We start from the raw sequence: 22,292 nt of genomic DNA, 5'->3' as shown, positions 1-22,292 counted from the left end.
GAACAAACCTATTGGATTGATTAGGGCATTGTAATGCCCTCAACCTGACTCAAATTACCAGGTTCGAATCTCGAGTGTTACTACTCATAGTACATAACAAAATTCCGAAACAATTGACAGATACTCTTTACTTAAAACATTTTTCTTATTATTTAATTAAAAACACAAATTCAAAGAAACGAGAAAATATTTAAAAAAGAAAAGTATTACATTAGACTTGGCAGAACTTATAACAACACAAAAGGTTATTAAAGACTGACTTTTAAGGTGAAATCCTACAATACATCATTTTTCACTGTATGCATAATAACCCAATTCGTCGCTTCCTTAGCATAATCCTGGCACATTCTCTTACTATACTACCTGAAACATAAACATAACATTTATAAGTTCAGGAGAACTTAGTGAGAATTAATACAAAATACCTTGGCAGATACTTTTATAGTATCTAAATAAATATCTGTGCGCTAGCTACCATTCTCAACATCCTAATTCTGTTTCGGTGAATGTTTTCACAATTACAAGCTTACACTTACACACTAAATATTATACTCTTAGCGTACCAGTTCTCTCTTAACTATTCGACTAACTTAAGATCCTTCTAGACATTTTATTAATCTCTTCTTTCTCTTGAAACCATAAAAGTACTTTTCGAAAGAATAGACCTTCAGAGCCTACATCATACGAACTATCATTTCACACATACACTTATTCCAGAACGGCTGTTCACAGATGTTATTTACTGGTGGATTCTTACACCTTGATGGATTCCCTCGATAAGTTGGATACCACTAGTTTACCAAATCAAATCATTTTCTAATTCAAACTCAATACATGCCTATACTGATAATGAATTATCCAAATCGTTCGAAATAATTACCCATATATTTGTTATAGAACACAAATCTACCCAATGTGACAAACAACTCAAATTCCATAACATTTCAGAGTAAAGCATATTACTATTCAGATATGGTGGATACCAGATACTCAGATTTCAGCACTATATAACACAGTCGATCTCAAATTGTCAATTTCTTATGTCTTTCATAACTACAAATACACCCATATTAAAAACTAATAGATTACTATAGAGGATACTCTTTTTTTTCTAACATATAGATACACACTTCTTTTCAAGAACTCCTTTAAAAGCTTATTCGGCTACATCATAGATCTAATTCAATAAAATTAACTTCAGACGAACCATAACGTTATCATAGAAACATCATTCACAAAACGCTCAGAATTTATCCAAAACATACTACAAGGGCGAATAATCACATTCTAACATACATACTTAGTAGAGTACGCCACAATGGCCAAACAAAATACGCCATAAGGGCAACATACAAAATCACGTGTTTACTGTTCAGGTAGACTTTCACAGTAGGTTTCATGGGTTTCTCTCTCATAAACTTATACATAAATTTCATGTATCGTGATTTGTCAGTTCGATCTACACATTATTGAATGCTACACCATGAACATTCATACAGTCATATTTTACCATGAGTTTCAGCCACATGGATTTACATACTTTCATGTATTGTGATCTGCTAGTCCAGTCTTCATTTTACTGGAGGCTACACCATGAGTGTTTTCATATCATATATTGTCATGTGTCTAAATTACATGGTCTTACACTTATTTTCGTATCGTGATCTTCCAGTCCGGTTAGCATTATAATTATCCTACCAGAGGCTCTACAAAAGGGACATTACTCAAAATTCGCTTACCAGATTGTTCATACACTTGATCGATTCATAATTTTCCTTATATCAAAATTTACTTGCATATTTTCCAATCAACATTCTTTTCAACTGAACTTTATACATATTATCATAGCACACATATCATATTTACTATTCTTCCTATACTTATCAATTATCATAGACGCTATTATCATTTATATATATTTACTTTTACTTGAACGATTTTCATGCAAGAGTCAAGATGGAGACTTACTTGATACTCACCCACTATCGATCGAAGCTTTGAACTCAGACATCCTTCTCAAACCAACAGTAATAACTACTTCAAGAACATAGGATCACCATTAAAACTCATTCACATACAAATTACTATCATCCCAACCACTGACAACCCATATTGAAAGCCTTGTACTTACAACTTATTGTTCATATACCTCTTACACACTTACTTTTTAAGAACTTAGTACGTAGAGTTGTAATAATTACCCGAATATGGAATGACCACTGATTAAACCAAGAACCTTCGCTTCTAGCTTAATGAGGAAGAGATACAATTGGATTTAAGAAAAAGAATCAAAGAGTAACATTTTGGAGAAAAAGAAGAACCTTTCTCAGAACCCTTCTCACTCATATATATATAACCCAACCCACCCAGTGGAACTCAAAAAGTGTCACTCAATTCAGAATTTGTCTTTCTTAATGGCCTACATATTCTAAAAGAAGCATAAATGAGAATCCTGCAGAATAGATATTAGACCAGTCAATCTAGTTAGTTCCTAACCAAGTCACTTTATAATCCAACCAGCACAATACTAAGAAAAACATGACGTACAATGTATTTGGCTATAATTCATACCATAGATACCATTTCACTTAGCAAAATATTTCTCTTTTAATAGCAGAATAATCTGAAATAGAAATTTTCACTTACTTACACGGCAGTTACTAAACGCCCACACATATTCCCCAAAGGAAACAATTGGGTGGATTACACTTCCCCAAACATATTATTTCACCATTACACGCCTAAATCTTGGATTCATCATATTTGGGGTGTGACAAGCATCAAGTATGTTCCTATCTTGCAAATTAACTTGTTTGTGAATGCTACTAAAGTTAACCCTAACCTATTCAATTTAAATCTCGACCTTAATTCTCTTTTCCAAGAAAATTAATTAATTAACTAAAAAATATGATGCATCATCGTTTTAAGAAAATAGGATTTAGTTCATAATGAATTGAGAAAACAACACAAAAATAGATACACAATAAACTTAAATCAATATTAAAAAGTAAAAAGAAAATCTAGAAATGCTTTATCTTGGGTATCGAAGCAAATGATTGCCAGAAGATAAAGGCATATATGTGACTGGCTAGACTGATAGTATATTGGGCTGGACCCAAAAAGAATAGATCTTTAATCTGTTTTTGGATTTATTTACTTGTGACATTCAAAGTGTGGCATACCTAAATCCTGAGTGGATGACGGGCTATGTAAGTAAAAGCTTGAGTTCGAATAGGTAAGGTACCAAAAGTTGGTGCGTTAGGTATACAACTTTTACAATATGTAGCATCATTCGCAACAGTGGAATTCAAACTCTAAGACTTAGGTAAATGATATCCTCTCATTGGCATTACATGGTTGATGAAAAGTAAACATGACCATAGATTGTTCGTCTTTGTGATGAATGACTTGATTACTGTTTGATAATAATTGACTTTTTATGAAGAAAGATGTAATTGTTACCATGAGATAAAATAGGATCATATTGGAAGAACAGATTTATCTTAAAAAGATTAAGGATATCCTATGAGGGTAACACACTTATAACAAGGTCATTAGACAAGCACTGATCGAGTTGCTTTCATAATGGTATGTCATTGGGGAGAGCTTAGTTACAATATTATAGTGGAATGACTTTGTGGCTAAATGTGTTTATAATTAATAGGCAAAAAGCTGGAACTTAATTATAAATGATTTGAGCTCTAATTGCATATGTCCAATCGGTCCTTCCGCTAGCTCGTTGAAACAAAAAATAAATTGCATGTTAAATCAAATGAACAGAAATGGTAAAGCTAGAGAAATGAGAAACATTTGAAAATGAATGTGATTTTCTCCAAATGAAAATGAAAATGGCCTGAAAATGATTTTATGATTTTTAAATTAAATGAAGTTTGAAAATGTAAATAAATTATTGGCATAATTGCATAAAATACCCTCAATGTTTAGAGTTTTTGGTTTTGTGCCCTTACCTTTTTTTATTGAAACCCTCAACGTTATGTTTTTTCATAAATCAATCCAATTTTTACGGTAAACATAAGTTGACCGTCAGTCAAGCACCGGTCAACAAAGTAAGCCTATGTGGTGTGCCATATAAATACGTTGTCATAGATGATGTCATCTAAAAAAATTGTTTTAACAAATTTTTTTCATCTTCTTTCATCTTCTCCCTTTCTTTCTTCTACTGTAGTGCTATTATAGTATATATATAAAAAAGAAAAAAAAACCACCACAATTTTCATCAAAGCCCACACTTGCATTTCACTCTCTCAAAAACCCATTTCACTCTGCTACAACTTGTCTTAACCCTGTAGAACATGATTCCTCTTTCAAATTAATGATTCCAGGAATCACAAGCATTAATCCATGAATCGGTATCTCATCTTTCTCTTCTTTCCTCACTGTAAAACCCAAATTCATCTTAAATGGCATAAAGCTGTTGTTGTTCCCTTGTTTTTACATCCTTGAGATTAATCTCCATCCTTTCTCTATTGCAAAACAAACAAATAATATTAAATTTTTAGCACTTTTATTTCATTATAAACTACAATTCTTTAGCTTAAATGTGGTTCAATCTTTTCTTTACTTTGAGGTACCTTAGAACCTAGTTTGTGACTAATGGAACTATAATCACCATTAGTGTTCCAAAGTTGAACAGAACTCATCCAATTTTTCTTGTCCTTATTATTATTGAAGTTGTTATTGTTATAATCTTCTTCCTTTTTCTTAGTGATTAAGGCACCATCTTCTTCACTTTGATTATTTTCCTTTTTGTTCTTCAATAGAATGAACTCTTTTAAAACTAATTCAACATTTCTTGACATACATTGCACTGACTCCTTTTTCAAAGCTACAATGGTTGCAATCAAACAGAAAATCAAATTTACATTTGATAGATTAATTAGAATCCCAAAACAAAAAAAACCCAAGTTATAAAATCGATCAGAAAAACAAAAACAAAGCTCAAGACAAACATTTTTTAATTGAAGCTCGCAATCGAGAGCTGGGTTTTTCTTTTTTGAAAAAAAAAGAAATCAAAAGGAACCCATTAATAAGGGGAAAAAATGGGGTGTGATTTATATGGATTGAAGAAACAAATCATCGTTGACAAGGAGAATGCAAAGAGGAAGTTTACGTTTAAAAGCATTGATCTTTCTCATTTCTTTTTCCAACTTTTTTCACACATAGAATGCTACAGTAGAAGACAAAAAGGGAGAAGAAGAAAGAAGATGAAAAAAATTGAAAAAGAAATTGTTAAACAATTTTTTTAGATGGCGTCATCTATGATATCGTGCTTATATAGCACGCCACATAGGCTTACTTCGTTAACCGCCGCTTGATTGACGGTTAACTCACATTTACTGTTAAAATTGGGCTAATTTCTAAAAAAAACATAACGTTGAAGGTGTCAATTAAAAAAAAAGGTAAAGGGCACGAAACCAAAAACTTCTAAACGTTGAGGGTATTTTATGCAATTATGCCTAAATTATTTGGTCATAGTAAATCCGTTGAATGTAAAAATATTAAATATATTTTCTCATAAATTCTTTTATAGTAAGGTCTTTATGGTTTAATAGAATTAGAATTAGGTTGGAAAAATTATTTAATTGAGAAATTAATTTATTTAAATTACTTGATATGTTTATTTTGGGAAATAGAAAAATAAATATCAAGTCAAATCGAATTACAAAGTACTGAGTTAAAAGTTCAGGAAGTATTTGTAATTGGGCCCAATATGTACCAAAAATTGAAATGAAAAAAAAAAGTTGGCAAAATATTGCACACTTTCATGCAAAATAAGAAAGAAAGAAATTGTTTTTTCTATTCAATTGCTTAAGCAAATAAGGTGTGTTTTTTCAAGTGCACCACCCTACCTATTTATACAAAATCCACATACTAATTTTAGGCTTTTTCCACCTACCACTAACTACACAAAATAAATTCAGATTTAATTTACTAATTTTGGCTTTTACAATGTCAAAATCTAACTAGCCCCTCAAATGTCCCAAATTTACAATTCGATCCCTCCTCCATTTCCCATGCTTCAATTAGCATTTTGTTTGCTTGTCTTTGATTTAAAGTGCTCGAATTTCGTTCTTGACAATAATTAAGCACAAAATGCACCAATTATACGGATTAATTCGAGAATAAGTCGAGTTGAACACGTAAATTATGCAAAATAAGCAAGCTATCAAATCCCCCCTACTTAGCTCATGCTTGCCCTAAGGTATATTGTACTTTCATACATTAGAAATTTTTCGATAACTTATCAGAAATCAAGCGTCTTTTCCGCATCCATGATCAATGCAAACAATATAGGTAAAAAAAATGAATAAGTGCTCAAAATACCTAATTTGATCAACAAGTGTCTATAAAATTGAAACATGTAAATTAAATCATTTCACTAAATTGAGTTTGAACCAAAATTTGCAAGGTATTATTCCCAATTAATCATGCAGTAAATTTTTGGGACGTAGTCAAACCTTTTTACGCTAACTAGGATGACAACCCAACCACACTAACCCAATTACTCAGTTCGACACGTCTCCAAACAATCCTTTTTTTTTTGGCAGCCGGTTAGTGAAATGTTTGCAAGTTTTCGATTCATCACTTGAACATTTTTACGCGAGATGAGATGACACCCAAGCACTTTATTTCAGTTACTAAATTAGGCCACTTTTTCGAAACATTCATTCATAACTTGAGCCTTATTTATTTATATATTTTTTAAATTAAATTAATTTATTTATTTACAAGAAAATATAATATTTTTACCAAACAATCAATTTTCATGAAAAATCTAATTACATATATCAACTTTAAAACACATATGTCGATGATATTTCAACACTTTAATTCAAAATTTACGTAATTGTCCAAATTAACTAAGTAAAGAAATTAGAGGCTCAATGTCAAACAAATTATCGAATAAATCCAGCATAAGATTGAACATATGCAAAAGAGAAACATGCAGCAAAAGACAATCAACCATGCATACTTACCATTTCAATCCCCTTCACTTAATCTATGTTTGTCCTCAAGCATGTTTTATATGCAATAAAGTATAGTAACTCAAACAACAAGCAAAGAGAAAGGTTAAGAATACTCTCCATTTGTTTCTAATGATGTTGTCGGCATTGGGAGTAACGACTTTGTAGGATGTCGAGGATTGTGGAGACTTGGGTTTCCATTGTCTTAAGTCATGCCTCTACAGATGAATGAGGTTGTTTCTCTTGCTCTCTAGTAGTGAAATTTGGACGTTGGTGAAAGACTTTATTGCTGCGAGTAGTTCGTGTACCAGGAGTGGACGTTGTCGAATGTTGTCATACCTTACGCGATGCTCTAGGTCGAAAAGTTCAGAGACCCTCGTAATTGTCCTTCGGTGGGTAGTGTAGGTATGGCAGAATGCCTGCACACTTTCACACAAACTAAGAAAGAAAGAAGTTGCTTTTTCTATTCAATTTTTTAAGCAAATCAGGTGTGTTTTTTCAAGTGTACCACCTTACCTATTTATACAAAATCTACATACTAATTTTAGGCTTTTACCACTAACTATGCAAAATAATTTCAGATCTAATTTACTAGTTTTGGCTTTTACAATGTCAAAACCTGACTAGCCCTTCAAATGTTTCAAATTTACAATTTGGTCTCTCTCTTTTTTCCCATGCTTCTATTTAACCTTTTGTTTGCTTGTCTTTGATTTAAAGTGCCCGAATTTCGTTCCTGACAATAATTAAACACAAAATGCACCAATTAGTAGGGATTAATTCGAGAATAAGTTGAGTTGAACATATAAATTATGCAAAATGAATAAGCTATCAATACGGGAGAGGCCCAAAAGTCCCTCTTATTTATCTTATTTATGAGAGGGACGATAAATCCCTAGTTTGTTTAACTAGAGTTGCCACCTCACCTACTTTTAGTTAGACTAGGAGTACGTTTTTCTATTGAAATAGGCTTCCATAATTCAACAAGGGTTTTACCTCTTCTCCATATAAATAGAAGGCACCTGTAGGGCTAAATAAAAAACTTTCAGATATTGTTACTTTGCTTGAAAATAGTGAGAGTTTAGTCTTTAAGTATTATATATATATTCCTGAATAACAATTCTATCGGTTTCTATTGAGAAGATATTTTACTTTCACATTGAAAGTAAAGAATACTATTTTCGGTTCTATGTTTGATTCGAATCATTCGAGCCCACACTCGAAGAAGTTCGTGGTACGAGAAAAGAGGAAAAGACTGTTCGGTTGAATGCTAGGAACAACAAGGATCTTTTTAGTCGAAAACCCAGGTGCAATTTTGTTAAAGGGTTTATTACTATAAATATCACAAACCAGTTTTGTTTTCAAATTTTTTATTTTTTGTTGTGCAAGAAAACCGTTTTCAAATTAGATTTTTTTCCAACATAGGTGAAGCCAGTTTTGGTATAAAATGTGAACTTACGAATATTCGATGTTTGGAATGGTAACTTAGGAATATAAATTGGTTTGAAATCTTATACTAGGGATTGGTACTTAATGAAATTGCTTAAAATGTTGCCTTATTAGTGATCTATATATATGAATGATTATGTAAATGTGGTAGATGTTAATAATTTTCATAAGTGTTAAAATTCGATATTTATTTATGAACCCTAATGTTAGAAATGTAGAGTTGAGAATGATATAATTAAGTTGAAATGGTATGCAATTGAAGTGAATTTATCTCTAGGTGGAGCTTGTTGGTGTCAAAATAGTATTATTGAGAAATAGTATGTCACATCACAACGTCGAGTGTTTGTCGTCACGATGAGACTGAGTTGCCATGTCACAACACGATGTTGAGTATTGATCACTACGAAGAGACCTAGTCAGTATTTTACGTCACAGAGATGAACCCCCTGACATCGTAATGTCAATCCAGTGTTTTAAAATTTTTACAATTTGGTCTTAATTTGACCTCGGGTTAGCTTTACAACTTTCATAAGCTCATTTAAGAACCAAAAACGATTGTATATCATATTGTATGCATGTATTGGTTTAAATTAATCATTTAATAATATAAATTGAATGTAGTTTGATTGAAGTTGCTTTGACAACAAATGTGACACCTTTTAACTCGAACTCGACGATTGGTTCAAATAACAATGTGTTACATTTTGTGTATTCATCTCTAAAGTCAAAAGCCTGGTTGGATAAATCGCATTGTTTGACATAGATTTCCCCAATGTTTCATTCTCTTGTGTTATCAGATTTTCAAATTTAGTAGTAAGCATATGCAGCTTTGATCGCTTTACTATGCTTGTACCTTTATGAGTTGTTTGAAATCTCGAGCCTCTTTTTCACTCTTGAATTTAAAGATCTATTTAAAATTTTGTCCATCTACCCTACAAAAGATTGCACTAACAACTTTTGAATTAACATTTTCAAGCCTCTCTTCTTCTATAGTCCATTACACTTTAGGTTTTTAGTTCTTAACACCTAATTCTTTAGTAAACAAATTACCCCAACCATTTAGAATATAGCTTGTAACACGTCAAAATTGATCCTTTAGAAGGAACCAAGTATGACGTGTCACTACTTAGAAAATCATCCATCTTTAATATTGGTCCTGGCAAAAACTTTGTATAATTTGTAGTGTTTGAATTAAACCTTTAATAAAATATTAAAATAAAGTATAAGCTAACTAGCGTATAAACTTCGATAAGATAATTTCATTAAAGCATTGTTTAACAACCATAAGTTTCGATTACAATTCCATCTCAAAATAAAACTAGACATCACCCTCATATGTCATGCATAGTACAAATTAATAAATGTCTCACAGCAGCAAATATCCTCTGGTGTAATCCTTTAGAAAGTCTTCCTTCAACAATAGGCCTAAGAAAGAAAAGGGTAACAGGGTAAGTTCAAAAGAACTTAGTGAGTTCCATATAGATATTAAGCAGAATGCTAATAACACAATCTAATATTTCAAAGGAATCATTCAACATTACAGAGTATGCCCAATGGCGTATACAAAACTCAGACTTAGTACGCCAATGGCGTGTCACATAGGCGAATACTATATGCCAACACATCATAACTCAGACAGTTAATTTTCATGCCAGCCACATACCTAGAGTTCAGAGTCAGATTCTAATCAGATGTTTCTGTTTCATTCATATACATTCTCTCATTATAGCTCCCATTTCAGAATCATTCAGTAGCATTTTTAATTGTGTTATGCAAATTCGGTTTGTAATATATATCTGCCCTACCGGAGGCTACATAACATATTTCCTTTAACTCCATTTTCGTAGATTAGTTTATAATGACTTGACATGAAAATGGCCTATACTTCTTATCCCAAACATACGGAACTCAAACTAATGACTTTGGATAGACAACCATTTTTCGCACACAGATACACTAATCATCCTTTACAGAGTAAGAATACTTACCTTACAATGTTATAAAGTAAAGATAATCATATCACATGGAACTAAGAAGAAACTCACCAGAAAAATGACAAAAGTTTAAACAGTAGGTCGTTGGCTTTTGTCACTTGGACCTTCAGTAGTGCCTTGTGCTAAAAATAAGGTTATTTAAACATATCAGATTACTACTTCATCAAATCTAAACATGCATGCATAAAACATTAACACTTAACCCAGAACCAGGAAGTTTCCTTCCTTACACAACAATTTGACACTTATGCATGTAGAATTGAAAGCATGTAAATAGCCTTAAAAATAACTTAGGGTTCATCAGTAATTAATAGAGAGCTATGGCAAACGTATAAGTTGGCTTACTACAGCGAACCCAACTTCAGATAGGTTTTCTGGATTTTGGTTTTCAGGAAATACAAAGAAGATCAAGGAGAAAGATGAACACAAAGAAAACGTAAAGGTTTTCAGTGAAGGCACTACTATATTTATATACTTAAGCATGGAGACAAGGCTTAGTGGAAAAATCAAATAATTCTACTAACATTCTTGATTTTCGTGATTAAGTGCGCTTATAAAAAATTAAGTCTTTTCACCTACAGTAGCTTAGTTCCATTCTAACTAAGTCTCAATTTAACTAACTAAATTTCTTTATTTAATAATAAACAAATCCATTTAGCAGTAAACCAAGTGAGTTTGCCAAAGCATCTGGGTGGCATACACTTAACGGAAGAGTCCGCCAAACTGTAGATCTTCGCCAAGCTAAGAGTTCGCCAAATGGCGTATACAAATAATTCTATACTTAGCCGAAACAAATAGTTTACTTATTCATCTCTACACTTAATTCACCAAAACACTTTAAACAATAATCAGATACCAAGACTTCGCCGGGCGGGCTGTTACATATCTCTAAGCTCTTTCATCTATGGATTTGATAAAGGCTATCATCTTGATCTTCCAATAGGCATAGGTTGCACCATCAAGCATAGTAAGACAAGACACTGAAGCACCTTCCATTGCACACAAATATCAATATTAGGATGTCCATTAGGTGTGTTTAATGGGAGGCTTTGATCCCAATTGTTGAGTCCAAAATTGATATTTGTAGGTAAAAAAAAGAGTAGTGTTTAAAGCACCAATAATGAAAAATGCAAAAATTCTATGAACATATGATATCTTTATGTAGTTCAATTTCCCTACATCTACGAACCTTGCCCATTGAGAATATTCATTATCTTAACACCTTGTACAAGTACTTTAAAGCTCTAACACTCACCAATTTTAACTTTTGACCTTTATACCTAATATATAAATATCCCCTCTCTAATTTTTTCCCTTAAAAATTTAAAAACTTAACCAAATCACTTACTTAATTATTTCACTTAATGCACTCAAATAAACGTTTCACGTTAAACAATACAAAGTGATTTGAGTTCAATATATCACCTATACACAAATCTCCACAATATATAAAATTTAAATTATACCTCCAAATTTCTTTCCTTTGGCTGTTTTTGGCAAATATATTTTTTTGTTGTTGATGTTTAAACTTCTTTAATAGATATATACTCACACCAATAGACAAAGTATCGATTTGATGTCCCATCCAATTGCTTACTCATTTGTCTTTTTTTAACTTATGTTTAGAGTAAGATATTCTAAAATGTAGGCAAAGAGTTAAAATAAATAATTAAAACAGCTGGACTAGCGGCAGCAGCAGAAGTAATGAGAAAGAACACAGTGGGCAAAAAAATAAATAAATAAAAAGGGGGCGTCAGTGTCAACACTAAGCACAGTGAAGATTCCTTTGGTTTGCATATATTTGCACTTGCAGTGATAAATGTAGGAAAGTAGGCAGTTTTCCATTTGTAGATAAACTCCAAAATCCCATCAAAACCTTGTACTTCTTGCATAAGTGGCAATCTACCTAACACCCATTCCATCACCCCATGCATTGCAACACTATCAATTTAGCTCTTAATTTACTTTTTTCTTTTTGTATTAACCCTCTTAAATTATACCCTTTTGTATTTTAGTTTTGTTGTTTGCTTTACTATTTAAATTATCAATTTATTCTACCTTACCCTAGAGTATCAAACTGCATGGCATCATCCACAAGTAAATTAAAACAAAATAATAATTTAAGTACTACAATGAATAAAAATAATTTAGTTACCAAAAAAAAAACAACTCAATGCCTTGGCCCCTTGGCTTTCTTGATAAATAAATAAATACATTGTAATTCTTTATTTTTTTAAATAATACTTCAACCCTAAAAATTGATATTTCAATTTAAGTCCTTTTAATACAATTTTTAACATTCACCTTCAAAATTGTATAATTTTATTTTGCCCTACCTATATAATATTCATGACAATTAGATTATTTAAATATTAATAATATAAAAAAAAGATTATAGAAGTTACATTAATTTTAGACTAATAAAGATGTAGCACTCTATATATATATATATATATATCAATAAATATTAATCCGTAAGGTGATATTTATATAAAAGATGTAATTAAAGAAATATTTAGGTTAAAATACTAATAAAGTTCTTTATTGGTTTCACTTTTTAAATTAATTTTTTTTATTTTTATTTTAGGTTTAGTATTATATTTATTTAATTTCATAAGCATATTTAAAAAATTATTTTGTGTTTCATTTTTTAATATATTTATTTTTAGGGTGAATATTTGAGGCACTGGTAATATAAATTTTTTATTCTATAAATAACTTTAAAAAATTGATGTGTCTTTTTTTAAAAATATTTATTTATTTTCTAATATTTTATTATACCTTTATAGAACACTTATCAATCATTGACATTGCTTGTGGAGTCTAAAAACTCCACCGGTAGTGTACCAACTAATTTCCCTTATTTTAAATATTTCTTATGGGAAATATTTAGTATACTGCATGTGGAGTTTTTAGATTCCACAAGCAGGGGCGAAGGCAGAACAATTTTGTAGGGGGCAGATGAAATTTTAATTTTTTTTATAGTCTATATCTTTATAATTTTTGAATGATTAAATTAAATTTTTATAATTTTAAGGGGGTCAAAGTATAATTTTATATTTATTAATTTAAAATTTTTAAAAAATTTCAAGGGCCTAAATAGCAATTTTACATTTTAGGGGGCCGAGGCCCCTATCAGCCCCTAGATTCGCCCTTGTTCCACAAGCAGGGTTAAGAGGTTGACAAGTGTCTTATACAAATATAATAAAATATTAGAAAAAAAATCTTTAAAAACTTGCTTGTGAAATAAAAAAATATAGTGCCAAATACTCACCATTTTATTATATTCTATAAGATACATATTATTATCATCTTAATTTTATTTGTGAAGTCTAAATATTATTTTATTTTATGGTTTGTACCCACTTCTACTGAATGTACTGATGCTATGGTTTATTTATATAACAATTAATGGCTACTTTTTGGTTTTCTTTAAAGGCTAGTTTTTAAAGGTAAAGGCTAGTTTTTTTTTTTAATTACAAGTTAGAGATTAAAATTTTATTTGGATACAAATTTTGAATGCAGTAAAAATATAAAGTTGTTTGTCAAATAAACAGCCACTGTTGATGATTTGTTAGATTTGTCCAATGGTCGAAATTATTCACAGATTTAAATAAAAATACTAAAATTAAAAACTAATTTTAATTTAAAAAATAAGTTAATCTAAAATATGAGCTGAGCTATCATATATTTTTGCTGGTGATGTGTTGATGCATTTTTTCTCGTTGGCAAGGCAGACGGTAGTGCGAGCTTGGAGCCCTTTTATCATTAAATCCCTTAAAAAAAATTAAGTAAGCATCAAATTTAATATCAAAATTTGCCACTATTAACTAGTATTGGTATGTTTAATGCCTTATTAATGATAGAAGGCTTCATGTTTGGGGTGCTTTTTATATCTTAATGCTTGTAAAACGTTTTATATTGATAAATTGCCTTAAGAAAAATATTAAATATTAAATAGTACTTTAATAATATAACATAATATAATATGGGTATGCTTAAATGGGTTGAGAATTAATTATTTACAAAAATGAATAAATTTAAATAAAATTTAAGGTTCATATTATAGAGTAGGTCAAATTTAGACAATAATATATAATATTAATACCATACGTAAATTCAATCCAAGCTAATACCTCTAACTCCATAAAAGAAAGCATGTAATTAGTACCTTACTTTATTTTTTTCTTAAATACTTGAAATAAAATTTAGATTAAAAATTAAATAAATTTATTTACGAATCAAATTTCGAGTTGATTTAAAAGAAGAAGGCTGGCTTAGCCCAACAACCTATTTTATTATCCAAAAAAGAGTAAAATATTAAAAATATTTTTATATTAATATATTATTTTTCATTCTTTCAAAAAAATATTTTTTATCATTTAAATTGAATTTGAGTTAGATGGAAGGAATGATAATATCTTGTTCCAACTTGAACTAGACTGAAAAGAGTATACTAAACCGGACGGTCCACCCAATAAACAGAGAGATTAAACAGCAAATAAGAAATTCTTGATTACTTGAAATGGGTTGTGTATGTATATACTTTTGACAATATTTTAAAGAGGAAAATGCCGGTAAATTTTGGGGGGACACCGACCAGCATCTGGTTCTGCTTTTAGGGCACATGTATTTGAGCGTTTTTGCTAGTCTCACCTCGTGTGCGTTTCACCATTTTTGTTACTAAGTTTTTAGATTATAGTTTAATTATTTAATTATATTTTTGGAAAACATATACTTCTAATATAAATCCTTTTATTCAATTTTAAAAATATTTACTAATTACAATTTCTAATATATTATCAGTGAAAATAATATTTACTAAAAATAATTATATACTAGAAAGAAAAATAAACTAAAGGTTAAATATAATAAAAGCTTTTGTATTCTTCGTAAATTTAGAATTTAGTCTTTAGTCTTTATACTTTTATTTTTAGGAATTTAGTCTCTGTACTTTAAAATTTCAAAATTAAAGTTTAACTGTTAAAACCATTTTGTTAAATACATGTTCATTATAATGTCATTTTTAGTTATATTGCTACCAAATAAGTTTTTTTTTTCAAAATATCACACCAACAAATTTAATAAAAAAATTAACAGCGTTAACAATTTAAACTGAATTTTGAAATTTAAAAAATAGAGAGACTAAGTTACTAAAATTAAAAGTATATGAACTAAATTCTAAATTTATGAAGAATACGTGGACTTATAGTGTATTTTAAGCTTAATTGAATTTTTTTTATACATAGCTTCAATAAGTAGGGTTTAAGTGTCTATTTTTTGACATTTATTTATTTACTATACCCTAAATGTAATATGTATTATCTTTCAACGTTGTTTGTAGAATTTAAAATTTTTATTAATATTTGATATATCATTAGTATTAAAAGATGGTATTTATCACCCTCTTAAAATTTACCTGTAATTTTAAATTTTTTACCATTAGTATATCAAATACTTTAACTATTGAGTACACCACCGTTGAAACGTATTAATTCCACAACATCCATTTATAACTTTTTTTAATATTTAATTACTTTTCCGTGTGTTATCTTTTAAACTAGATTTGTGGAATTTAAAATTTTCATTAATACTTTCTAGATATATCAAATAATTTTTCTTAAATGGGTTAATACTTTAAAAGTTGGCACATGTTCATTTTTCTTAAATGATATATCAAATATTGAGGATATTTCAGTTTATATGTATATATATATTTAAAAATTTATACTCCTTTAAAACATTATTTATTTTTCTTAATAACTATTTATATATACTTCTTTTCAATATTTTTTCAAAGAATATATATATATATATTCACCCTTATAATGGTGTCTAATGTGTATTAAGGAATAAGAGGTTTCTAATGTCTATTACTGGGAGTTTAGAATATATGAATCGATTTCACCTGGTTGAACAGATTTTTGGCTGTGCCGACTAATTAATTTCTCCCAACCGAATTAATCAAGTGGTAGCTACACGCCTACACCATTTTACTATATTAAATAAATGTAGCTTTGAGTGATCAAAGAAAGCAAAGCAAAGCACCGTTGTATGGAATAAAAGCTAAGTTCTTGGGCAAGGAAAAAAAAAAAGAAAGGAAAGGGAGGACAGAAAAAACCCAGAGTCGGTTCCTGTTTTATACTTCTAAATCCCACCATAAAATGTAAATAAAAATATTAATTAAATGATAAATGATGGGTTGGGTTGAGAACACGTATTTAACTACGTACAATAGAAATATAAAAAAAGGGGAGACAAAGTGTTCGAAGTTTAAGCCAACCTTGAATACCTATTTTGGTCCTCTCGTTTAATATAAAATGTTATTAACACAGAAGATGGCAGTGCTACTGTAAGCCATGTTTTGCTTAACGTCACCCTTTCTTTATTTTACTAAAATTATTAATTACTATACCACCATTTTTTGACCATCACTTTGGATGGACTGTTTTGCTTCTCTTTCAGATTTTATTATTATGAAAAATTCAAAAACAAAATTATATAAATAACAGCGAGCCCAGCTTTCCATGCATTCCTTCACATGCATTTAGCCATATTAGCCGAAACCCTAATTTCCTTCTCCATCCCTCTTTTCTTCTTTGTTTCTTTACCATTTTGACCAGTACTCTTTCTCTTTCTGTTGGCTACCCAAGTGTCCTATAAATAAGAATATGTTAAGTTTCGGTCAAACCAAGTTCTACTTTCTTGAATATAATTTCATGATTTGTATTTAAATAGAGTCAAAGTAGTTTTAGTTATATAGAGAGAGAGAGAGAGAATTTAAAGTATTAGATGAGGACTAAAATGTTGTCTTAAGTAAAAAAGAGTGAATTATCTTAGAATTGAAATTACCATATGAAAGTAAAGAAGCTAGGTAGGAACAATAATAGCCAATGCGTAATAAAATACTATTTGTGTTTAGCTTTTCTATTAGTATTTATAGAAATCAAATGGGTGGCATTATTACTATGCAAAAAGGGGGGGGGGAATGTGCAACATTGCCATTCACTTGACATAAAGGCTAATTATGCATGTTTCAATATTGATCTAAATATAATATTTAATAGAATAAATTAAAGTCTAAGACAAACCAAAAAGTATGCTTTTCACCTTTCGTCAAGTATGAAAGGAAAAGAGATGAAAAAGTTTGAACAATAGGATACAAAATCCTTAAACCAAGGAAGCTAAATAGCTAGAATTCATGAATCGGTTGATGAATCTAACAACATCTCTCTTTAAAGGATTCAATTAACATGTGTGTATAAATATTGATTATGAATCATCTCTTTTTTGGTATTAAGAAATTGATAGGAGTCTGAATCATCAACAGATTATTTAATTTTCATTTTTAGAACTTGTTTTTGTTAATACATTTCATTTTATTGAATTAAAAAAAAAGTGTTATAACTACACTTTTTCTTTATAAAAATCATTTTAACTAGTGTAGTTAGGCACTTGTCAACATTCTCTAAGTTTGCTTTTACTAGGCCAAACATTATTAGATAAACACCAACATGATCGACATGGCATGAAAGTAAATTAGAAATATGACATGAAATTGGTAAAAAAAGTATATTAATATTTCAAAAATTTATAAAATTAAAATATAAAAGATTTAAATCATGATTATAATAACATAAAATATATTTATAAGTCTTGAGTAAAGTGATAAGATATATTGTATTCTTAAAGAGATGAGGTATATTGTTTGAACCTTAAAAGACAATATTTATAACTTTTAAGTATTGGGTAAAGTGGTAAGTGACATTATACTATCAAGAAAGGACATTGATTCGAATATTGAAAATAATATTATTAAGAAAGACAATTATAAACTTCAAATATAAATTGTTAAAGTCGAGAGAAGAAAAAAAAAATCATACAAAATACACAAATGGCCATAAGAGGCAATGATGTAATTTCAACTCTTGGAGGTGGAAACAACATAAGGGTGATTTAGTAACTTTAGGAAGTAACATTCCATCAAGGCCTATATAAACTCAACCCCCTCTCTCATGTATTCTAGACTGTGTATTCATGTGCTTTGTTTTTTCTCCTATATTATAAACCTAGTTTTCAGTTTCAACACCATTTTTTTAGCTTTTTTCTTTTTTTTTTTTTGAGCCTTCATCGCAGTAATGGAAGATAATGGTCCCGACCATAATAGTCCGAGCCATGTTTCCGAAAGAAGTGAACCAGTGAGATCAAGGTGGACGCCAAAACCAGAACAAATCCTCATACTTGAGTCCATCTTCAATAGTGGCATGGTCAACCCTTCAAAAGATGAAACTGTGAGAATTAGAAAGCTGCTTGAGAAATTTGGTTCCGTTGGGGATGCTAATGTCTTCTACTGGTTCCAAAACCGGCGTTCTAGGTCTCGCCGCCGTCAACGCCAGCTGCAAGCCAGCCTCGCAGCAGGTTCAGAACAAAGGAATAACAACCCCCAAGCTCAAGCAGTATACGGTGGCGGTGCAATTCAGTATGACAGCAGTGGTGCGGCGGCTGCTGCCGCCATGGGGTTTGCACCGCCACCTTTCCACGTCGGTTCCTCTTCTTCTTGCGGTGTTATGGGGGATGATGGGTTCGAGAATCTGCTTTCAATGTCTGCTCAAATGGGATTTCAAGAACTTAGGCAAAGCTCAAGTGTTTCAGAAACTTCAAATTTGCACTATCAAACTGGTAATTGCATGGTGGAAAAAGAAAAAGTTGATTACTTGGTTTTAATATTTTTGTTTTTCATCTTATTTATTTCTATTAAACTTAATATGTTATATTCGTTTGGTTCATGTTGATGACAGAATTACTGTGGATCCTTGTCATCTAATTCTAAAATATACCCTTTTCTTCACCCAAATTTATGCTTTAATTAATATTCATGGATTTGAAAATGTCAGGTGTTTATTCTTTTTGTTTTTTTCCTACAACTTTTAATTAGTATCTAATATCACCCCTTAAATATTATTTATGTATTAATAATCCTTCAACACTGATTAATATTTTTCATTAAAAAAAAAGGGTTTTAGTACATTTTTTTTACACTATGGGATTAAATAGCAGTTTTTAAGTTGAAATTACACAATTTTTAAAAAACTTTTTAACGATTAATTATAAAATAACAATGTATTTAATGTTTGAAAATGTAGTTGCACTATGCTACATTATTTAATATTTCATATTCAAGCTTTCTGTTGGCCTTATTTTAAGAAATTTTTTTGAGTTCTCAAGAGAAATCAATTTTACACAAGAGAAACTAATGATTGAAAAAAACCCTATGAAGGTAAGCCAATTATATGTACACTTTATATTTTTTTGTGAAGCTTTACAAAGATTCTCAACTTTCACCTGTTTTAATTAACATTCAACTTTTAAACCTTTTTCCCAATATTTAAGGGAGTAGAATGAAAAGGGAAACCTTAATTGGTTTTACAGAATCCTCACAATAGAGAATTGAACTTTGGTGGACACGTTTGCGGTCACATCACGTGATTATGCGATCAATTTGAAGCAGTAGTTGAGTTTGCAGAATCTCAGCAACAAATCTGCAGCAATTTAAGTGCTGAAATCCTGCAAACTGACTTGAGTTAAACTGTTGATGGAAGAGCATGAATTCCCCTTTTAATTTACTAGGATTTGTTTAAGCTGTGAGTGTGTTTTTTTTTTTTTTTTAGGATTCATCACAGTGTTCATCAATGGAGTTCCAACAGAAGTTCCAAGGGGACCCCTTGATGTGAAAGCCATGTTTGGTGAAGATGTGGACCTGGTTCATTCCTCAGGTGTGCCTATCCCCATTAACGAGTTTGGCTTTTTACTTCAGACTTTGCAACATGGAGAAAGCTATTTCCTGGTAACTCCATTCACCTCACTCTTCCTCTAATAATCTGTGTTCTTTCAATATTTCCAACACACACCAAATTTTGTTCCACCTTAATCTCAATCAAGTTAAGGTTTTAGCCCTAACATGGATTTAAAAATTTGCAACTTAATTCTTAATGGTCAAACCCTAATAAAATCTCGGCTTAAACAAAATTAAGTATTTAATTTTCATCTATGCAAAAAAATAGTTCCTCTTTGTAAATTTACCTAGTTCTTTTTTCTCCTTTCCCATTTTACTTATTTGCAACATAACCTTTTTCTGTGGTCAAAAATACCATTTACATTTGGAAATTTGCTTCAAAGTACAGAAATCTTGGCTCCAATACTATTCATTTAGTACAAATCACATTGTAGTTGTACTTTGTTTTAGAACTTTTCGAGGCAAAGTAGACATTTTTTGGGGTTAAAAACTGGGTAATTGGGAAGTTTTTGGATTTCCTTGAAAATTCTCATATTATAAAACTTAAAGATACGCTGAGATCATATTCCTTACCCTTAATTAAAGCTTGATTTTAAATTGAATAATTTTGATTTAATTATCTAATAAACTTGTGTGACGTGATAAAGAAATTGTGTTTAAGTCTTTAATTATCACCCGTTTCGAATTCGATATCTGTACCTCTTGTCAATACATCTCATTTTTTAATTGCAGGTTTCTAGAGTAACTTAAACCTTGTAAGTTCGGATTTAAAATTTCAACATCCACAATCTCTTTTTCTATTTTCAAGTTTGTACTAGAAAAAGTTGCAAGCAAGTGGGAGAGCTGCCAGTATTAAGTGATAAATATGCTAGTATCAGCTACATATCATGTAACAAGTCCCTATTTTGCTTTATTCATATATCTCTCCTTAATTTGTTTCCTTTTTATTATCTCTTGTTTCATAGGAGCTCAACTCAACCTGAATATTACATAAATCTACATACACCTTTTCCACAATCCAACCCTGGATTGGTAATATGTATGCTTCGTGTTCGTATATTTGCCATGTGAGTCGATACTTTATATTTATATAAATTTTGGTATATTTAATGATTTGTATAAATTTTGATATATTAATATATTTGTGTTTTTACTAACCCAAATTGCATTTTATTAAAAGAACATAAATGCCTAAGCTAATCAGAAGGTTATTCATACCAACACTAAACAATACAAAACAAAGTAAACACAATGAATCATCAGACATCATCCATGACTCTTAAACACTTACAAATCACTAAAAAACAATCTCTGAATCCATCCAAAGCTCCATGAAACACCCACAGAGAGTTGCCCATAATGATTTGAGAACCGAAAAACACCCTTACCAATGAAATATATTAATATATTTTTGTTGTGCCGCTTTGTGTTTTAATTTTTTTTTAATGTTGTATTTTGTCATAGAATCATGTGGTGTCTAATACAATTAGTAGATTTGAGTACTAGGTTTATGCTTTCCATCTGGTTTTACCATTTATGTTGGAGATTTGAAAGAAAGAGAGATCGGTTGGTTTATATATGGGTATGGAAGGCAATGAATTTGGGGATTCAATTCTCTTTTATGCAATTCTAAACACACGTAACATATATACAAATAATTTAATTTACTTCTTTCTTTTATAAATCTGATATATATTCCAACAAAAATATAAAAAGTGCAATCATGAATATAAATAATGTCAATTTAAGATGGGTATTTTTTTTAAAAAAAATTTATCAATAGTACAAGAGAATAATGATTTAAACCACCCTCATAATCAATGTTCAAAATCTGTAGATGTAATATTTTTTTTAATATTAGTACCTTATACTTGTATTGGACATATATTTAAATATTAGTTGGTCAAACAAATTAATTTAACAGTCGCAATTCCCAATTTGAATTGAAAAATTGTAAACATTGGCCTCCAAAGGATCTAGAAAAAATATGTTTTAATCAAGTCTATAAAATATATCATGCACGTTCAAGACTATATTAAGAATTTTATTGACTTTTTAGTCAATTTCATATAT

The 22,292-nt window shown here is 30.1% G+C and overlaps 1 protein-coding gene across 2 annotated transcripts; it reads left to right on the top strand.

The window, feature by feature from the left end:
- Positions 1 to 18,469: 18,469 nt before the first annotated feature.
- On the top strand, positions 18,470 to 21,376 carry LOC107893130 (WUSCHEL-related homeobox 11). Of its 2 annotated transcripts, XM_041085482.1 has the most exons (4): positions 18,470 to 19,105; positions 20,095 to 20,270; positions 20,952 to 20,974; positions 21,185 to 21,376. In XM_041085482.1, the coding sequence occupies exons 1-3, from the start codon at positions 18,565 to 18,567 to the stop codon at positions 20,967 to 20,969; spliced, it is 735 nt and encodes a 244-aa protein (XP_040941416.1). In that variant the 5' UTR covers positions 18,470 to 18,564; the 3' UTR covers positions 20,970 to 20,974; positions 21,185 to 21,376. The 2 variants fall into 2 exon arrangements, with proteins under 2 accessions (XP_040941416.1, XP_016673540.1); XM_016818051.2 differs by having other exon boundaries at positions 20,952 to 21,376.
- The last annotated feature ends 916 nt before the right edge of the window (positions 21,377 to 22,292 follow it).

The sequence above is a fragment of the Gossypium hirsutum genome, chromosome A13, assembly GCF_007990345.1.
Source record: "Gossypium hirsutum isolate 1008001.06 chromosome A13, Gossypium_hirsutum_v2.1, whole genome shotgun sequence".
Lineage (NCBI taxonomy): Eukaryota > Viridiplantae > Streptophyta > Magnoliopsida > Malvales > Malvaceae > Gossypium > Gossypium hirsutum.
This window is presented reverse-complemented; position numbering and strand designations above follow the sequence as displayed.